Source organism: Saccopteryx leptura, chromosome 6 (genome assembly GCF_036850995.1).
Source record: "Saccopteryx leptura isolate mSacLep1 chromosome 6, mSacLep1_pri_phased_curated, whole genome shotgun sequence".
Taxonomy (NCBI): Eukaryota; Metazoa; Chordata; class Mammalia; order Chiroptera; family Emballonuridae; genus Saccopteryx; species Saccopteryx leptura.
Window position 1 is genome coordinate 143,762,084 of NC_089508.1, and position 15,212 is coordinate 143,777,295.

Consider the following 15,212-nt stretch of genomic DNA (forward strand, 5'->3'; position numbering starts at 1 on the left):
GAATCATTTGGCATGAAGGGGAAAAATAATCTGTCAGATTGTGGTGTCTAAAGTTTTCTTTGTTTTCTCCTGGGTTTCATTATTGCTGGAGAGAAGAATAGGGAGTTGGAAGAAAAAAGTGGGAAGATCCTAAATGCAGACACTTCTCAGACTAGAAGATGCTAGAGTACCTTCAAGCAGTTCTGTTCCTGGGGTAGGTACAGACCAAATGCCATTCTGGAAAAGCTTTAGTTCAAACTAATTTCTACTAGCCACTACAATGGCAAAACAAACTCCGTACCATGTGGGGCAGGGTGGGGTGGTTTGTTTACATAACATGTCCATCCTCTTCCAACTATTACTACTGCACTCTCCCCTCCCACACGACAATCCACTACTCAGTGTGTCTCAGGCCCCTGGAGGGAGCAGGAATTTTTCAGAATTAAAGGGCAGCTGAAGTTCCCATTTCCCTCCAACTGTGTAATTGGGAAAGCTGAGGGTGCAAAGTTCAGTTTTGACTCAGAAGATCATCTTTTCCTCTCTTGAAATCCTCTCTTGCACCCTCTTGGATCCGGTGTCCAAAACGACTGCCAGAGACTCTTTTTCTTTGTCCGAAGAGAAAGGACGGGCCAGACCAAAAAGGAGGGATTCGGGGGTAATGTCAGGTTCCAGCACAGGGCTGCGGCCGGGAGAAGATGATGTCACCGCTTCTACAAAGGAGAGGGCTGGAGGTGGAGCGGCGGAGGGGGAGCCCGCGCCGCGCCTGCAGCTGCCAGGGGAGCGTTCTGAGCCCACGTCAGGGGAGGTGTTGGGATAAATAGGGTCCCGCAATGGCTGTGGCTGGCTGCGCGTGGGGTTGCAGGGTTTGGGGCTGGAGCTGCCTGGACGGGCTCGCACCCCGAAGGCTGAGGGCTGGCTCTACTCTCGCACTGTGCTCCACACGGAGCACACCTCCGGCCAACCCCAGAGACTTCACATCGCTGCCCAAGGGAGTCTGGGGAGTCCCGTGCCTTAAAGGACTTCCTCCTCGGTGAGAGGCAAGAGAAGCACTAGCGGAGGCGGCCGAAAGGGAAGGGCGCTTTCGGCCAGTCGGGGTCGCGGCGCGGGAGAACAGTGCGATGCTCCTCTCCATCCTGGCAGCACTGTGCCTGTGGCTGCGCCTGGCGCTGGGCGTGCGCAGCGCGCCGTGCGAGGCGGTGCGCATCCCCATGTGCAGACACATGCCCTGGAACATCACGCGGATGCCCAACCACCTGCACCACAGCACGCAGGAGAACGCCATCCTAGCCATCGAGCAGTACGAGGAGCTGGTGGATGTGAACTGCAGCGCTGTGCTGCGCTTCTTCCTCTGTGCCATGTACGCGCCCATCTGCACCCTGGAGTTCCTGCACGACCCCATCAAGCCATGTAAGTCGGTGTGCCAGCACGCACGCGACGACTGTGAGCCCCTCATGAAGATGTACAACCACAGCTGGCCCGAGAACCTGGCCTGCGACGACCTGCCTGTTTACGACCGCGGAGTGTGCATCTCGCCTGAGGCCATCGTCACTGACCTCCCGGAGGGTGAGGCCAGGGGAAGGACTGAGGGGGATGAGGAGCCATACTTGACTGTCGCTGCCACGTGCGAATCATGCTGCCACACCTACAGCTGCCCGCGGGTGGTCAGTCAGCGCCCCACTCCATCCACTTCAGAGGATTGGGGGAGTTGGGAAGGGCTGTGACTTTATTCACGGAAGAAATTGATTTTTCCCTAGGAATTGCAGGAGCTGGAGAACACCACGTCCCATGAAAGGGAGAGGGGGCATTTTGCTTGCAAAGGGAGACATCGGGGACGGTTTCATTTACAGAAACAACAGAATAGCAATAGTAGCAGTAGGAAACAGGTAGATAATAAATCTTAAGATGGGTCTGAGCCACTGTTAAGCACTTTACACATATCATTTAATCTTTAAAGCAATACCACCAGGATACCATTTAATGTTAGCTCTTGAAAGCTCTTTCTGAAAAAAAGAAAGAGCTTTGCAATCATCGCTCCCCACCAGCAGTACAGCTTGTAAATTTAGTCACCCTGGAAAATTGTGATGCCTGTTTCCTGATCTTTGACCAAGAGCCAACATTTGTGGCATCTTAGTTGACTGGGTCTCTCTCCCACTTCCTTCTTTTCTCTTTGGTCATTTTGTTGTTTTTCTAGGAAGAAGGAGCAAGTTTAAATCCACTTATTGAAGTGAAACCTAAGAATATTTTTGCACTGTTTTATCCCTGACCCAGATTGCTGCAAATTTAAAGAGATTATGGTGAAGTTTCTCAAGTTATACATACCTCAGATCATTGCCCAAAATATGAAAGAAGAAAAGTAAAGAGAAGTGAAAAATCAAAACTAATTTAGTTTTAGAAAAAAGCTATTCCTTTCTTAAATTATATAAGTGATCAAGGGTTATGCTTGTTTTGTATTAAGTAGCATGAACTGTTTCTGCACTGCAAAATGTGAGGTGGGGATTTGGAAATACTCTGGTTATTTTGATTAATGTAAACTGTCAACTTGTAATATCAACATTTTAAAATAAATCTGGAAAGGAAAGACAGAATTTGTCCCACTAGGCTGTACGTATCAGGAAGGTTAAATGGATGTGTGTTCACAACAGCTTGTGCTGGATAGGCAATCTCACTTGAAAGTCTTTCCTACTAAGCCCAAGGATGGCTATATGAAAGAAGTATTCAACATTTGTATGCCATTATTACTTTTTAATATTATTTTTTGATGCTGTATTAGTTTATGTCGCCAGATGGTTCCATATTCCAGCAAGTGAACAGACCCAATCACTGACCATATCTGTGTGACCCTGTGTATGTTTCAGATGCTAAATGGATAGATATCACACCAGACATGATGGTACAGGAAAGGCTTCTTGATGCTGATTGTAAACATCTAAGCCCTGGTGAGTTCTTTGTCATAAAGACGCTGTTTACTTCTCCCCAGAATGACTTCTCTGAATCCTGTCCAACATCTTGTCTCTCTCTTGTCTTCTCTAGACCGGTGCAAGTGCAAAAAAGTGAAGCCAACTCTGGCAACATATTTGAGCAAAAACTACAGTTATGGTAAGTCATCTAATGCGACCATACACTTTGGTACTTAGCACATTCCAAAGCCGGGTCTGCTTGTCATAGAGTAAAGAAGAGATTTGGTGATTTTTCTAGTTAACTGTGTAGGTTTCAGATGGCACAATAACAACTGTAAAACTTCTTGCATTTCTGGGTAACTCAAGTAAGCACAAAGTAAGTAACTCAGCTGAGAACAGTGATGTGGCTCAGATTGTGAGTTTGACGTCATGATCCTACTTATCTCAACGAGAGGTCCTGCTCAGCCAGGACAGCACACATCACTTTTTTTTTTTTTTTTTTTTGAGAGAAAGAGAGAGATTTCAATGCTGCAGGAAAGGTGGCTCAGTGATCCATGGATTTGGTTATCTGAAGCTCAAGGCCCAGTAATTAAGATCTGCCTATGTATGTTTTTACTTATAAATAACTATGAATATTTAACATCTTAAAAAAGCTGTAAAAAATATGAATCACAAAACCCTATGGCTACAATTATTGATATAGCTTAAATGCCATCTTTTCTCTTACCTAAAAAACACATCAGCACTTTCTTCAAAGAATAAGTCAATCATTCTATTTTGAGTGTTTTAAGTCAATTTAATTCTACTACTATCACTTGAAACATAATTTAATTTAAAATATCTGTTCAGGCTATTTTATGTTACTTTGAATTTCTTAAATTATTTCTGCTGAAATAAATCAAAACTATTTTGGAAAAAAAATGTTCATTTTATTTTCCAACTTAGTTTTCCATATTCAAGCTGATATTTTATATCATAATAATATGTTATATAAATACATGAAAATAAGAAAATTATGGCAACATAAAAATCCCCAAAATAACTTTTTTTAAGGTGTCAGACTTGAGAATTGTACATAGCTTAATGGGGGGTAATTCAACCCAAAAAAACCCACAAAATACACTTTTTTTCTAGTAGTTCTTGTTCTTTAAAATCTGTTGTACATAGACATATTGTCTTAACCTGACCTACTTAGTCCATCAGCAGAGTTTTACTCCATGCTGTTCTCTGAGGTGTCATGACCTCATAACTGTTTTGAGAATGAAACCATTTCTCTTTAAATCTTTTGGCTTCTTCATAAACCAGATTCCTCAGATGAAATTCAAGACAGATCCATAGAGGTCTGACTCTATGACAGGCCGTAATAACGAGGGTCCAAAACAGCCAGAATTTAAAGTTTGATGAGACACAGTAACATAAACAGTCATCTGTAATAACAGTTCTACCTCTGTTCACCACAGAACTCGCTCTGATAGTGTGGGAAATGAAAGGACTGAGAACAGTGATCTTCAGAGACTCCTAGTCTAAAACGATATGGCTCTGATGACTTCCTCTAGAAGAGAGGAAATTTAAGCCTCAGATGGGTAACTGAACAATGTAAATTTCAAGGTTGCTTATGATTCTGAGAATATATGATTCTCACTTCAAACCATCACAAGGCAGATTATAAACAAATATTTGTTTCTATGAAATTTTTGTTGGCAGTCTATGTAACTAAATTTCCTGATGTGTTTTTTGAAGGAAAAAAAAATCAACACTTAATTTTAGAACTATAAAATTTTAGAGCTGAGAAGGGTCTGGGATTCAAACCGTAACTATAGCCCACTGAGCAGTCACTGATCCAAAGGCGGAAACTAAACGAAGCCCATTTGTTAGTTTACTTTAACATCTTGCAGCATGACTCAGAACTTTTAAGACAATGTTGACAATATGCGAGGCCTTATATTTAGACTGTGATTGTGGGCTCTTTGTCTGCATCTGGGCAACTTGGACATGACCATAATTACAGGAGTGATTCTTTAAGAGAGGCTCAGGAGGTTGGCACGAATGCACCAACCCTATTTTTCTCCAAAGACTTCAACAACATTTATATCAATTTTTAAACTGCAGTTATCCATGCCAAAATAAAAGCTGTACAGAGGAGTGGCTGTAATGAAGTTACAACGGTGGTGGATGTGAAAGAGATCTTCAAGTCCTCATCACCCATCCCTCGAACCCAAGTCCCACTCATCACGAATTCTTCCTGCCAGTGTCCTCACATCCTGCCCCATCAAGATGTTCTCATCATGTGCTATGAGTGGCACTCACGGTAGGCACAGAGGGACAAAAGAAACAGCACACAGCCTACAGAAACATCAGTCCCATTTAGTAGTCATGGTTAAAAAAAAATGGAACCAGCTTTTTAAAAAACCAATTTTAATACATGCCTTTATTGGGATATCATGTATCTTATATATCAATTTTTCATAGATTAAGGGAAAATAGAAATATGAGTATTTGAATGGAATCACTAAAAATCAATTTCAGAAGTCATTAAATGATTTCAAAAACGTATAGGCAGATAAATTAGTTTGAGTAAAACCAATTCATGTCAAATCATTCAAATGAGTCTTACTATAGGAAATACTGAGTTTTTTTTTTAATTTTTATTTATTTATTCATTTTTTTAGAGAGGAGAGAGAGAGAGGAGAGAGAGACAGAGAGAGAGAAAGGGGGAGGAGCTGGAAGCATCAACTCCCATAGGTGCCTTGACCAGGCAAGCCCAGGGTTTCGAACTGGCGACCTCAGCATTTCTAGGTCGACATTTTATCTACTGCGCCACCACAGGTCAGGGAAATACTGAGTTTTTTAAGGTCATAGTAACTTACAGATCAAATCAGGATGGTCGTTTGAGACTACAGTTTCACACTTTTTAATATACACTTAATTTACAATTATTGCTATAGTATTACACACACACACACACACACACACACACACACACACACACACACACACATACTCACACACAGTTCTCTACTCTCATCTCTAGCTGGAAATGTGTCTCCCTACATCTCTTTCCTTAGCGTATTTTTAGTACATATCGGTATGCTCTTTATAACATAAACATCTAACACTGCAGCACAGGGTTTAGGATGAGCCCAAAACTTGCTGCAATATAGTTCTCCAGCAAAAGTATCTATTTTTATAGAACAAGTCTTCCCTTTGATTCTCTGCCATTCATGCTCATTTGTTCGCTTGTTCCAGATATAGTTCAAAACTCTGTTTCCCAAAAAAAACATTTTTTTTAATTGACCTCACTTGGAAACTTTTTTGTTCTGTACTCTATCAGTACTTCGTTATGCTTATAGTCCTCATAACTCACATAGCACCTTGTGTTTTTGTTTTAAATTTGTTCTACTTACACCTTGTCTCTCTAAAGAAGCTGAATGAATGAATGTTGAGTAAGTATTTTCAGGCTTGTCACTTGCATGGTGTTTGTGTCTGCTTCAGTATTAGGTGCAGTTCTGGGGATGTACTATGTTGTTAGTCATTAAATTCGACTTAGAGAAATGACTGGATTATAAATGAATTAATAAGAGTTTTCATGTCATCTTTCCCAGGTTAGTTTGTAAATTTAATGCAATTCTGATAAAAATGCCAATAAAATTTTATGGATGATTGAGATTTATTCACAGATGATGCTAATAATCACTTGGAAGAATGAACTAGCAAAGGCATGTAAAGGATATTTTGAAAATAAGAGAGATTAGAAGAAATATTCTTTATGAGACATTCAAATTGGTATAATGCTACACTTGTTGAAACCATGTGGTACAAGTGTAGACATAAAGAAAAATAAAGCAGCCTGACCAGATCGTGGCGCAGTGGATAGAGCGTCAGACTGGGATGCGGAAGTGCCCAGGTTCGAGACCCCGAGGTCGCCAGCTTGAGCGCGGGCTCATCTGGTTTGAGCAAAGCTCACCAGCTTGGACCCAAGGTCACTGGCTCGAGCAAGGGGTTACTCGGTCTGCTGAAGGTCCACGGTCAAGGCACATATGAGAAAGCAATCAATGAAAAACTAAGGTGTCGCAATGAAAAACTGATGATTGATGCTTCTCATCTCTCTCTGTTCCTGTCTGTCCCTATCTATCCCTCTCTCTGACTCTCTCTCTATGTAAAAAAAAAAAAATAAATAAAGAAAAATAAAGCAGAGGAAAAAGTCTTTAAACAGATTCAAATGCATAAAAGAACTATATTATGTAAGAAATATTATTTAGTAAAACTTGCAAAGATTTTAATTGGGAAAAATACTACATATTTTTACTTATACTCTAAAATATATTTAAAATGTAGAGATAAATCTTTTAAAAATCTTAGTCAAAGAGGATAAAATTAGGTAAATAATTGGATAACATTTAAGTGGCAAAATACTTTGTAAACATAAAAGTAATGTAAGAAATGACACGGGAAAAATGTCTTTAACATATTTGACTACATACTAGCATGTACATAAAAATTATAAACAAAAACAGAAAGACAAAAATTGAAAACTTACAACAGGTATGACAAAGGAATAGTAATCTTATTCTCTAGAAATTTAATATAAGTTACTATTTAAAACATTAAACCTTTTTCTGACTGACTTATTTCACTTAGTATAATATTCTCAAGAGATGGTTTGACTTTCGGTGATGGTCACACAATGCAATATTCAGATCGTGTATTATAGAAACATACTCTTGAAACCTATATGATCTCATTAATCAATGTCACCTCAATAAATTTAATTAAAAATTTAAACCTGCAACATAAGTATATGTGTAAATAAATCTATAGAGATGATCCCGAAAAAATGCAAATAGTAAATAATACATGAATAAATATTATATGTAATTCTTCAATCCAAATAAAAACAAGATTTAATTGTTACTTAGTCTTAGTGTTAGTGAATTGAATTAAAAGTTCAATCATTTTGGCTCTGGCCAGCAGGTTCAGTGAGTAGAACATCGGCCCAGCATATGGACACCCAAGATTCAACCCCCAGTCAGGGGACACAAGAGAAGTGCTGACCTGCTTCTCTCCCACTCCTTATCCGCATTCTCTCTCTCTCTTCCTTTTCCACAGCCAGTGGCTCTATTGACCCGAGTGTCACCTCAGGCACTGGGGATAGCACCTTGGTCCGAGTCTGTCAGCCTCAGGTGCTAAAAATAGCTTGGTTGATTCAAGCATCATCCCCAGATAGGGGTTGCTGGATAGATCCTGGTCAAAGCACATGCAGGAGTTTGTCTCACTAGTTCCCCTCTTATCACTTAAAAAAATAATTCAACATTTTGAAAACAATTTGGCACTATGCTTTGAAAACCTATATGTGTGTATGTGTTTGTGTATATATGTATATATTTAGAGAGAGACACACATATAAAATGTTATAGATATTAATATTTGTAATATTATTTAGTTATTAATGTTATATTTTTAAATTCTAGTTATATCAGAAAATGCATACAGAGTGGGTTAAAATGTAGGTATATGGTTGTGAGTGTGCAAAACACAGTTCATTCTTGTATTATTATTTATTAATTATTGTATTATTTTCCATACAAACAACTATAAAACTACTTTTTTCCCACCCTATATAATACAATAATAAAAGGAAATGTGTAATATGATTTAAATATACAGTGTGGTCTAAAATATATGTATATATAAGTACAAGGGAGAATAAGAAGATATATTAACAAAATACAAATGGCGAATTATGAAGTTATTGAATTTGTTTTTTTTTATTTTTGCATTTTTAAACTTTTTACTTTCATAATCAGAAGTTGTTTATTAATATAAATCACTCTTTTTCAGGATGATGCTCCTTGAAAATTGTTTAGTTGAAAAATGGAGAGATCAGCTCAGTAAAAGATCCATAGTAAGTATAATTAGCAATGCTAAAAATATGGGCTTAAGTGTATGTAAAGATATTCTGCAGAATCTGGGAATTCTTCCCATTCTCTTTGATATGTAGTTACGTGTATAGCTATTCTCACTTGGAATTTTTATCATAAATCTCTCTTCAACTTCAAAAGCAATTTGCTTGCATCCAAATCCAGTACTGACCTGTTGCTTATTTTCAGATTAAATTAGTGAGTTTTGTTTTTGTTTTATTTGTTTGTTTGTTTCTTTATTGTATTACATTTCATGGTTTTAGCAGTCAGGCTCTTGAACAGAATTAATATGCAGAAGGATTAAAACAGACATTTATATGTAGGAGTGTGAATACCTAGTTCCAAAACTCATCCATCACTGTACAAAGCAGAATTTTTCCCTGTATTTAAAATAACTAAGACTTTCATCAATATAAAATATAAACAAAAGTAATTATTTTATATTTTGTACTATCCATGATTTTAACAGTAATATTATAGAAATATTGGTAATTCAATTGGAGGAGTTAGAATAATTTTTTTTGCCCAGACATGTGAAGTCACACTAGAACTAAGAAAATGAGGATGCTGATTTGAAATATTTAAAGTATCTCCTCTCACGAAAATATGTTTAGATGTATTCAGGAGAATTTGTGTTTTAAGGTTCACAAAGGTATTGCTACTGCCTATGACTTCTTTGTTTGCATGAATAAAACACTTGGTTAAGGGAACAGTATATATCCGGGGTCCCCAAACTACAGCCCACGGGCCGCATGCGGCCCCCTGAGGCCATTTATCCGGCCCGCCGCAGTTCTGGAAGGGGCACCACCATCTCATTAGCCAAAAGCAGGCCCATAGTTCCCATTGAAATACTGGTCAATTTGTTGATTTAAATTTACTTGTTCTTTATTTTAAATATTGTATTTGTTCTCATTTTGTTTTTTTACTTTAAATAAGATATGTGCAGTGTGCATAGGGATTTGTTCATAGTTTTTTTTATAGTCTGGCCCTCCAACGGTCTGAGGGACAGTGAACTGGCCCCCTGTGTAAAAAGTTTGGGGACCCCTGGTGTATATTAATGCTGACTTATGTAACACAGCCTCTCCTACTCAGTGCATTTTTGCATAAAAGAACCAAACACTACTGCTATAGCTGAGCAAAAGTCTCGTGAGTTGCTCAGGGATATGCCTTATTCTTACTAGGCAGAACATTCTGGAAGAATTAGTTATCTATTTTCCAAGACTGCAGTGAATTAGACACATCAATGTAGAAGGTTAAGTCCACCATAAGGACCTGAAGGGAAGGAAAGCATTCAAGAAACAGCTGTTTGGACCATTTACTTTTGCAACCAACACTACAATATACTTCAGTAAGGATTTGAAAATGTCACTATACAATAGCAACAGACAGTAACAACTTTTTTTATTTTAGCACACCTCAGGAGGGTGGGAACAGTGTCTTTCATTTCATTGTATTTCTTGTGCCTAGAAGAATGTCTGGCCTATAGTTGTGCTCAGACCCTTTGCAGATTGAAATATATTCTAACAAATTAGAGATGTTTGTTATAATAAAAAGCAATGTCTGTTTACGTGGCCTCACTTTTTTATTTTTTCTTCTATGCAGCTTTTAAAATAAATAGAATTTCTTTATATTATAAATAGTAAGTCCTTTTCTATTAAGGAAACTTGAGTGTCCAGAATGACTCATTTCCCATCAGTTCTGGCTAGCTCACACTTGTGTGGATTACTAGGTGTAAGTGACACTTCTGTCTTCTTTTGGAAGTGAGAGTATTAAATGAGTCCATAAGTGTGTTAAGAGGCCCCTGACTTTTGGTGAGGGTGGATAAATTTTTGCTTTTAGCTATGTCAACCCTTTTTAGAAGGCTTTGCTCTGTGTGTATGTTATAGTAGAGGGCCAATGGGAAAAACTACATGAGTCAGGGCCTTAGGATCTGGAGTCAGACTAGTAAATTTGAATTCTAACTATGACATTTATCAGCTGTTTGACCTTCTGCAAATGACCTTGGTGTGTTTGTTTCCTGATCATGACAGTGGTGTCCACCTAGAAGGGCTGTTGTGAGTTTCAACAAAATGAATGCATGTCAAGACTTCATTATATAGTCATCATTTTCCAAAGTCACTGGTACATGATAAGTGCTCAACAACATAGGGTAGCACCATAACTACTGTCGTGATTAGTATGTAACAGTAAAAAAATTTCATTAGTTCTTCTGATACTAGTTTACTAGTGTAAAGGGGTAAGATGTACTTGACAGTCACGTTTACAAATTGCCTCCCAGCAGTGGGAAGAGAGGCTGCGGGAACAGCAGAAAACAATCCATGACCAGAAGCGAATGGCTGGCCGCATCAGTCGTAGCAATCCTCCAAAACCGAAGGGAAAGCCACCTGCTCCCAAACCCACCAGCGCTAGGAAGAACATTAAAGCTAGGAGTGCCCAAAAGAGAACAAACCCAAAAAAAGTGTGAGCCAGCTGCTTTCCAAAATGGAGACTTCCTCTCAAGATGAAGCCAGGCATTGCCCAGACTCTGGAAGGCCACATGCCTCTTGCCTTAACAACTACAGTACTCTTTATAGACACATCTTGCAGCATTTTTCTTAATGATATGCTTCAACTTTTCTTTTTAAGCCACTATAAGTCATGTGGTAGGTATGCCCTTTGGTATGGAAGGTATATGAAAACTGGTCCAAAAAAGTGTATTGTGTTCAGAGTATCCTTTGCGCATACTCTACGAGAGCTCACTATGCAGAGATACACTTCTGTTCCTACAATCTGGCCTGGTGTTTGCCTTGTACAATAAATGCCACATTGCAAACAAAGCATCTAATTTTTTACCATATGTTTTATTTCAGCTTAGCTTCTGTTGTTTGAATCTTAGCAACTTTTAAAAACGTGACTGAGGGCCCTGGCCAGTTGGCTCAGCAGTAGAGCATCGGCCCGGTGTGTGGAAGTCCTAGGTTCAATTCCTGTCCACGGCACACAGGAGAAGTGCCCATCTGCTTCTCCACCCTTCCCCCTCTCCTTTCTTAATTTCTTCTCTTACCCTCCCACAGCCAAAGCTCCATTGGAGGAGCAAAGTTGTCCCAGGCGCTGAGGATGGCTCCATGGCCTCCACTTCAGATGCTAGGCTAGAATGGGTTGGGTAGCAGCAGAGCAACTTCCCAGATGGGCAGAGCATCGCCCCCTGGTGGTCATGTCAGGTGCATGTGGGAGTCTGTCTGACTTCCACCCCACTTCTCACTTCAAAAAAATACAAAAAAAAAGTGATTGAGAATATTTACATGTTTATTGCTTGAAGAAGAATTTTTGTGATGAATGGAAACTTTTGAACAATCTAGAAAAATAGGACATGGAAAATTATGAGTTTGTTGTGTTTTTTTTCAAAGAAGACTGCTTTGTTTTTATCTATAAACTCTAGAAAATAAAATGATGATGATGATGATGATAATGATGATGATAAATAAAAAGGAAAGGCAGGCAAGCAACATCTAGATCAGGGGTAGTCAACTTTTTTATACCTACAGCCCACTTTTGTATCTCTGTTAGTAGTAAAATTTTCTAACCGCCCACCGGTTCCACAGTAATGGTGATTTATAAAGTAGGGAAGTAACTTTATAAAGTTTATAAAGCAGAATTACAGCAAGTTAAAGCATATAATAATAATTACTTACCAAGTATTTTATGTTGGATTTTTGCTGTTTGGAAAACAGCATATAATTAAATCTGTCTTTTTATTTATACTTTGGTTGCTCTGCTACTACCCACCATGAAAGCTGGAATGCCCACTAGTGGGCAGTAGGGACCAGGTTGACTACCACTGCTCTAAATCCTTGTTTTCTGGTGACCACGCCCTAGTGGTGGTGCTCTGGTTTTACATTCTTGATGGTGCTTCTCAGCCTTGCCCTATAGGTAGGACCAGAAACAGAGGTTTTTATGATAGAAGTACGGGATAGTCAAAGATTTTATACTGTGAGTGTCGTGCTTGTTTCACTTCCCCAGACTTCCAAGGTATCCTGGCTAAGTCTCTCTGCTGGTTGCTGGTGTGTACAAGGGGGCCATGGACCAGAAGTGGGACTACTGGTTGTCAGCCTGCTGTGACACTAGTGCCACACACCAGTTCTGAACTGGAAAAGGTGACTATGGTCACATGTCCATCCACTATTCAGAAATGGAAAAGAACAATCTGAAAGCTTAAGGGTTAAATCTCCCTCATGTGTACCATTGTTGCCGCTTCTCAGAGAAAGGATAAGGTACATGCTGTGTTCACACAGGATAATTAAACAGATAGTTATATTTCATGCCTGTAGCAATGGAGACACAGAAGTGAGCTGTGAGGGTAAGCCAAGGGAGAGTAGAAGAGGGCAGGCAGCCATCTCCTCCTGAAAGCCTCACTTTGCCTGCACAGCTAGCCCAGGGCACCAGAGTTAAAGGGATCCAATAGGCAGACTCACGCAAGGGTTATCAGTGAAATCCTCAGCATGTGCATCTGTTGAATAAAAGCCAAACCTCTTTGGCCTTGAGGAAGCCAGGATGATGTTGAATGTAGCATCCAAACTAAAGAAACTCAGGAAAGGCCATTACCATTTTAGCCTAATGGAAATTCTTTAGGGGAGGGGAGTTAGAAATAAAACTCTCCGTGGAAAAGGAGAAAAAAAATGCTTATGTAAAACCTTTCTATTTTTTTTAAGTGCAAAAAAAGTTAAAAGAGTTTGGAAATACCTTTATAAATTTAAACATGGCTTTGATTATTTAAATTATATACTGATTATTGGACAAAAATTTAATCAGGCATATTTATCAGTTTTATTAATAAAAAATTAACCAGGCCACTATTTGTTTATTGTGAAAAAGTTAAAAATGAACATTAGCCCACAATATAACACATATGAAATTGGTCTTTGTGTGAGAGCCGAAAATTTATATTTCTCACTTAAATATTTCTCCACATAAATACATGTGAGAGGAGATAAATATAAATATATATAGAAGAAAGCTGAGGTTCTATCTCTGAAATGGGAATTATTTGAGAGTTGGTTTACTTTAATTTTTTTTAAAAACCTTATTTTATAATATATTTATCAGCACATTTTATAATTGAAGACAACTGGAGACATTTATTTTTAAAATAGTATTATTAGTCTTTCAATAATATGGTAAACATGTATATTCTATAAAATATTCAATAAATACATAAAATAAAAATAATGGAATTAAAATCCTACCTAATCCCACTCAGCACTATTCAGAGGTAATCACTGTTAATATTTTTATATATATATAATTTCCCAGGTGTTTTCTACACATTTATATAAGGATTTGGAAGAAAAAAAAAGTAAAACTAGGACCTTAGAATACACACTTTTTTCTAACCTGCCTTCTTCACTCAGCCCTTTATTTAGATTAGTTGTCATGTCAAATAAATCTGATGCCACCTCTGTTACAATGGCTGTGTTGTATTCCATGTATGCTTTATGCAACAAGCCCTTATGTTATTGGAGATTTAGCTTGTTTCTTAATGGAACATACTGATTAACTAAATGAAATCATGATAGCTACTAGTATTTGTGCACATCTTAATTAGTTTTGGGGGGATGTTCATCTAAGTAGCATTGCTAGGCTAAGAACTATGACCAGCAAGGAAAGTTCTGGATCATATTGTCAATTACCCTCTAGAATGCTTGGACCATAGATGTATCAAAGTGCTGACTTTCCAACTTCTCACTAAAATTGTTTCCTCCTTCTTATAGTTTGTATAAATTTAATTGGGAACTGAATATCATCTTGGGATAAGCCATCAGCTGACAATATTCTCAACACTCCCAACCTCCAGGCAGCTGGAAATGAATGACTGAGTACCTCAAAGGGAGTATAGTAGGTAGGTAGGTAAGTAGGTAGATAGAGGATGGATGAATGGATAGAAAGAGAGATTTCTTGATATCTGGGGAAAATCTACTCAACCTCCTCATTTTTTTTAATGAATCAAATTTAATATAACTTACCATCTAGAGAAGCCAAGAATTAGGATTTAGCAGAAGTGCCAATATTTCTCTTTCCAGCTTTCTTTTAAAATACATGAGAACTTGAATAAATAACCTTTGTTTCTTTCCAGGTCTGAACCAATGCAGTCTGACCATACTTTTGTGTTCTAGCCTTGGATGCTCATATGGTTGTCCACTGCAAACTTAGAATAAAATTCTTGTAGTACTTGAATTAGCTCAAGGGTGCTTCTGTTTGGTAGAACCAGTCCCCAAATAAAAAAGAAGGGAACATTCTACCACACATCTTTACCTGCTGTTATCACCAAATCAAAAAGCAAAAATAGTTCTTTGAAAGCATGGAATGAAAATGTTGAATGAGGCCCTGGCTGGTTGGCTCAACAGTAGAGCGTCAGCCCAGTGTGTGGAAGTCCGGGTTCGATTCC

The 15,212-nt window shown here is 38.5% G+C and overlaps 1 protein-coding gene across 1 annotated transcript; it reads left to right on the plus strand.

The window, feature by feature from the left end:
• The first annotated feature begins 654 nt into the window (after nucleotides 1-654).
• SFRP4 (secreted frizzled related protein 4) lies at nucleotides 655-11,561 on the plus strand. The gene is made up of 6 exons (XM_066341842.1): nucleotides 655-1,542; nucleotides 2,835-2,915; nucleotides 3,010-3,075; nucleotides 4,986-5,184; nucleotides 8,715-8,778; nucleotides 11,073-11,561. Exons 1-6 carry the CDS (start codon nucleotides 1,098-1,100, stop codon nucleotides 11,256-11,258), a joined length of 1,041 nt encoding a protein of 346 aa, XP_066197939.1. The 5' UTR covers nucleotides 655-1,097; the 3' UTR covers nucleotides 11,259-11,561.
• Nucleotides 11,562-15,212: the final 3,651 nt, after the last annotated feature.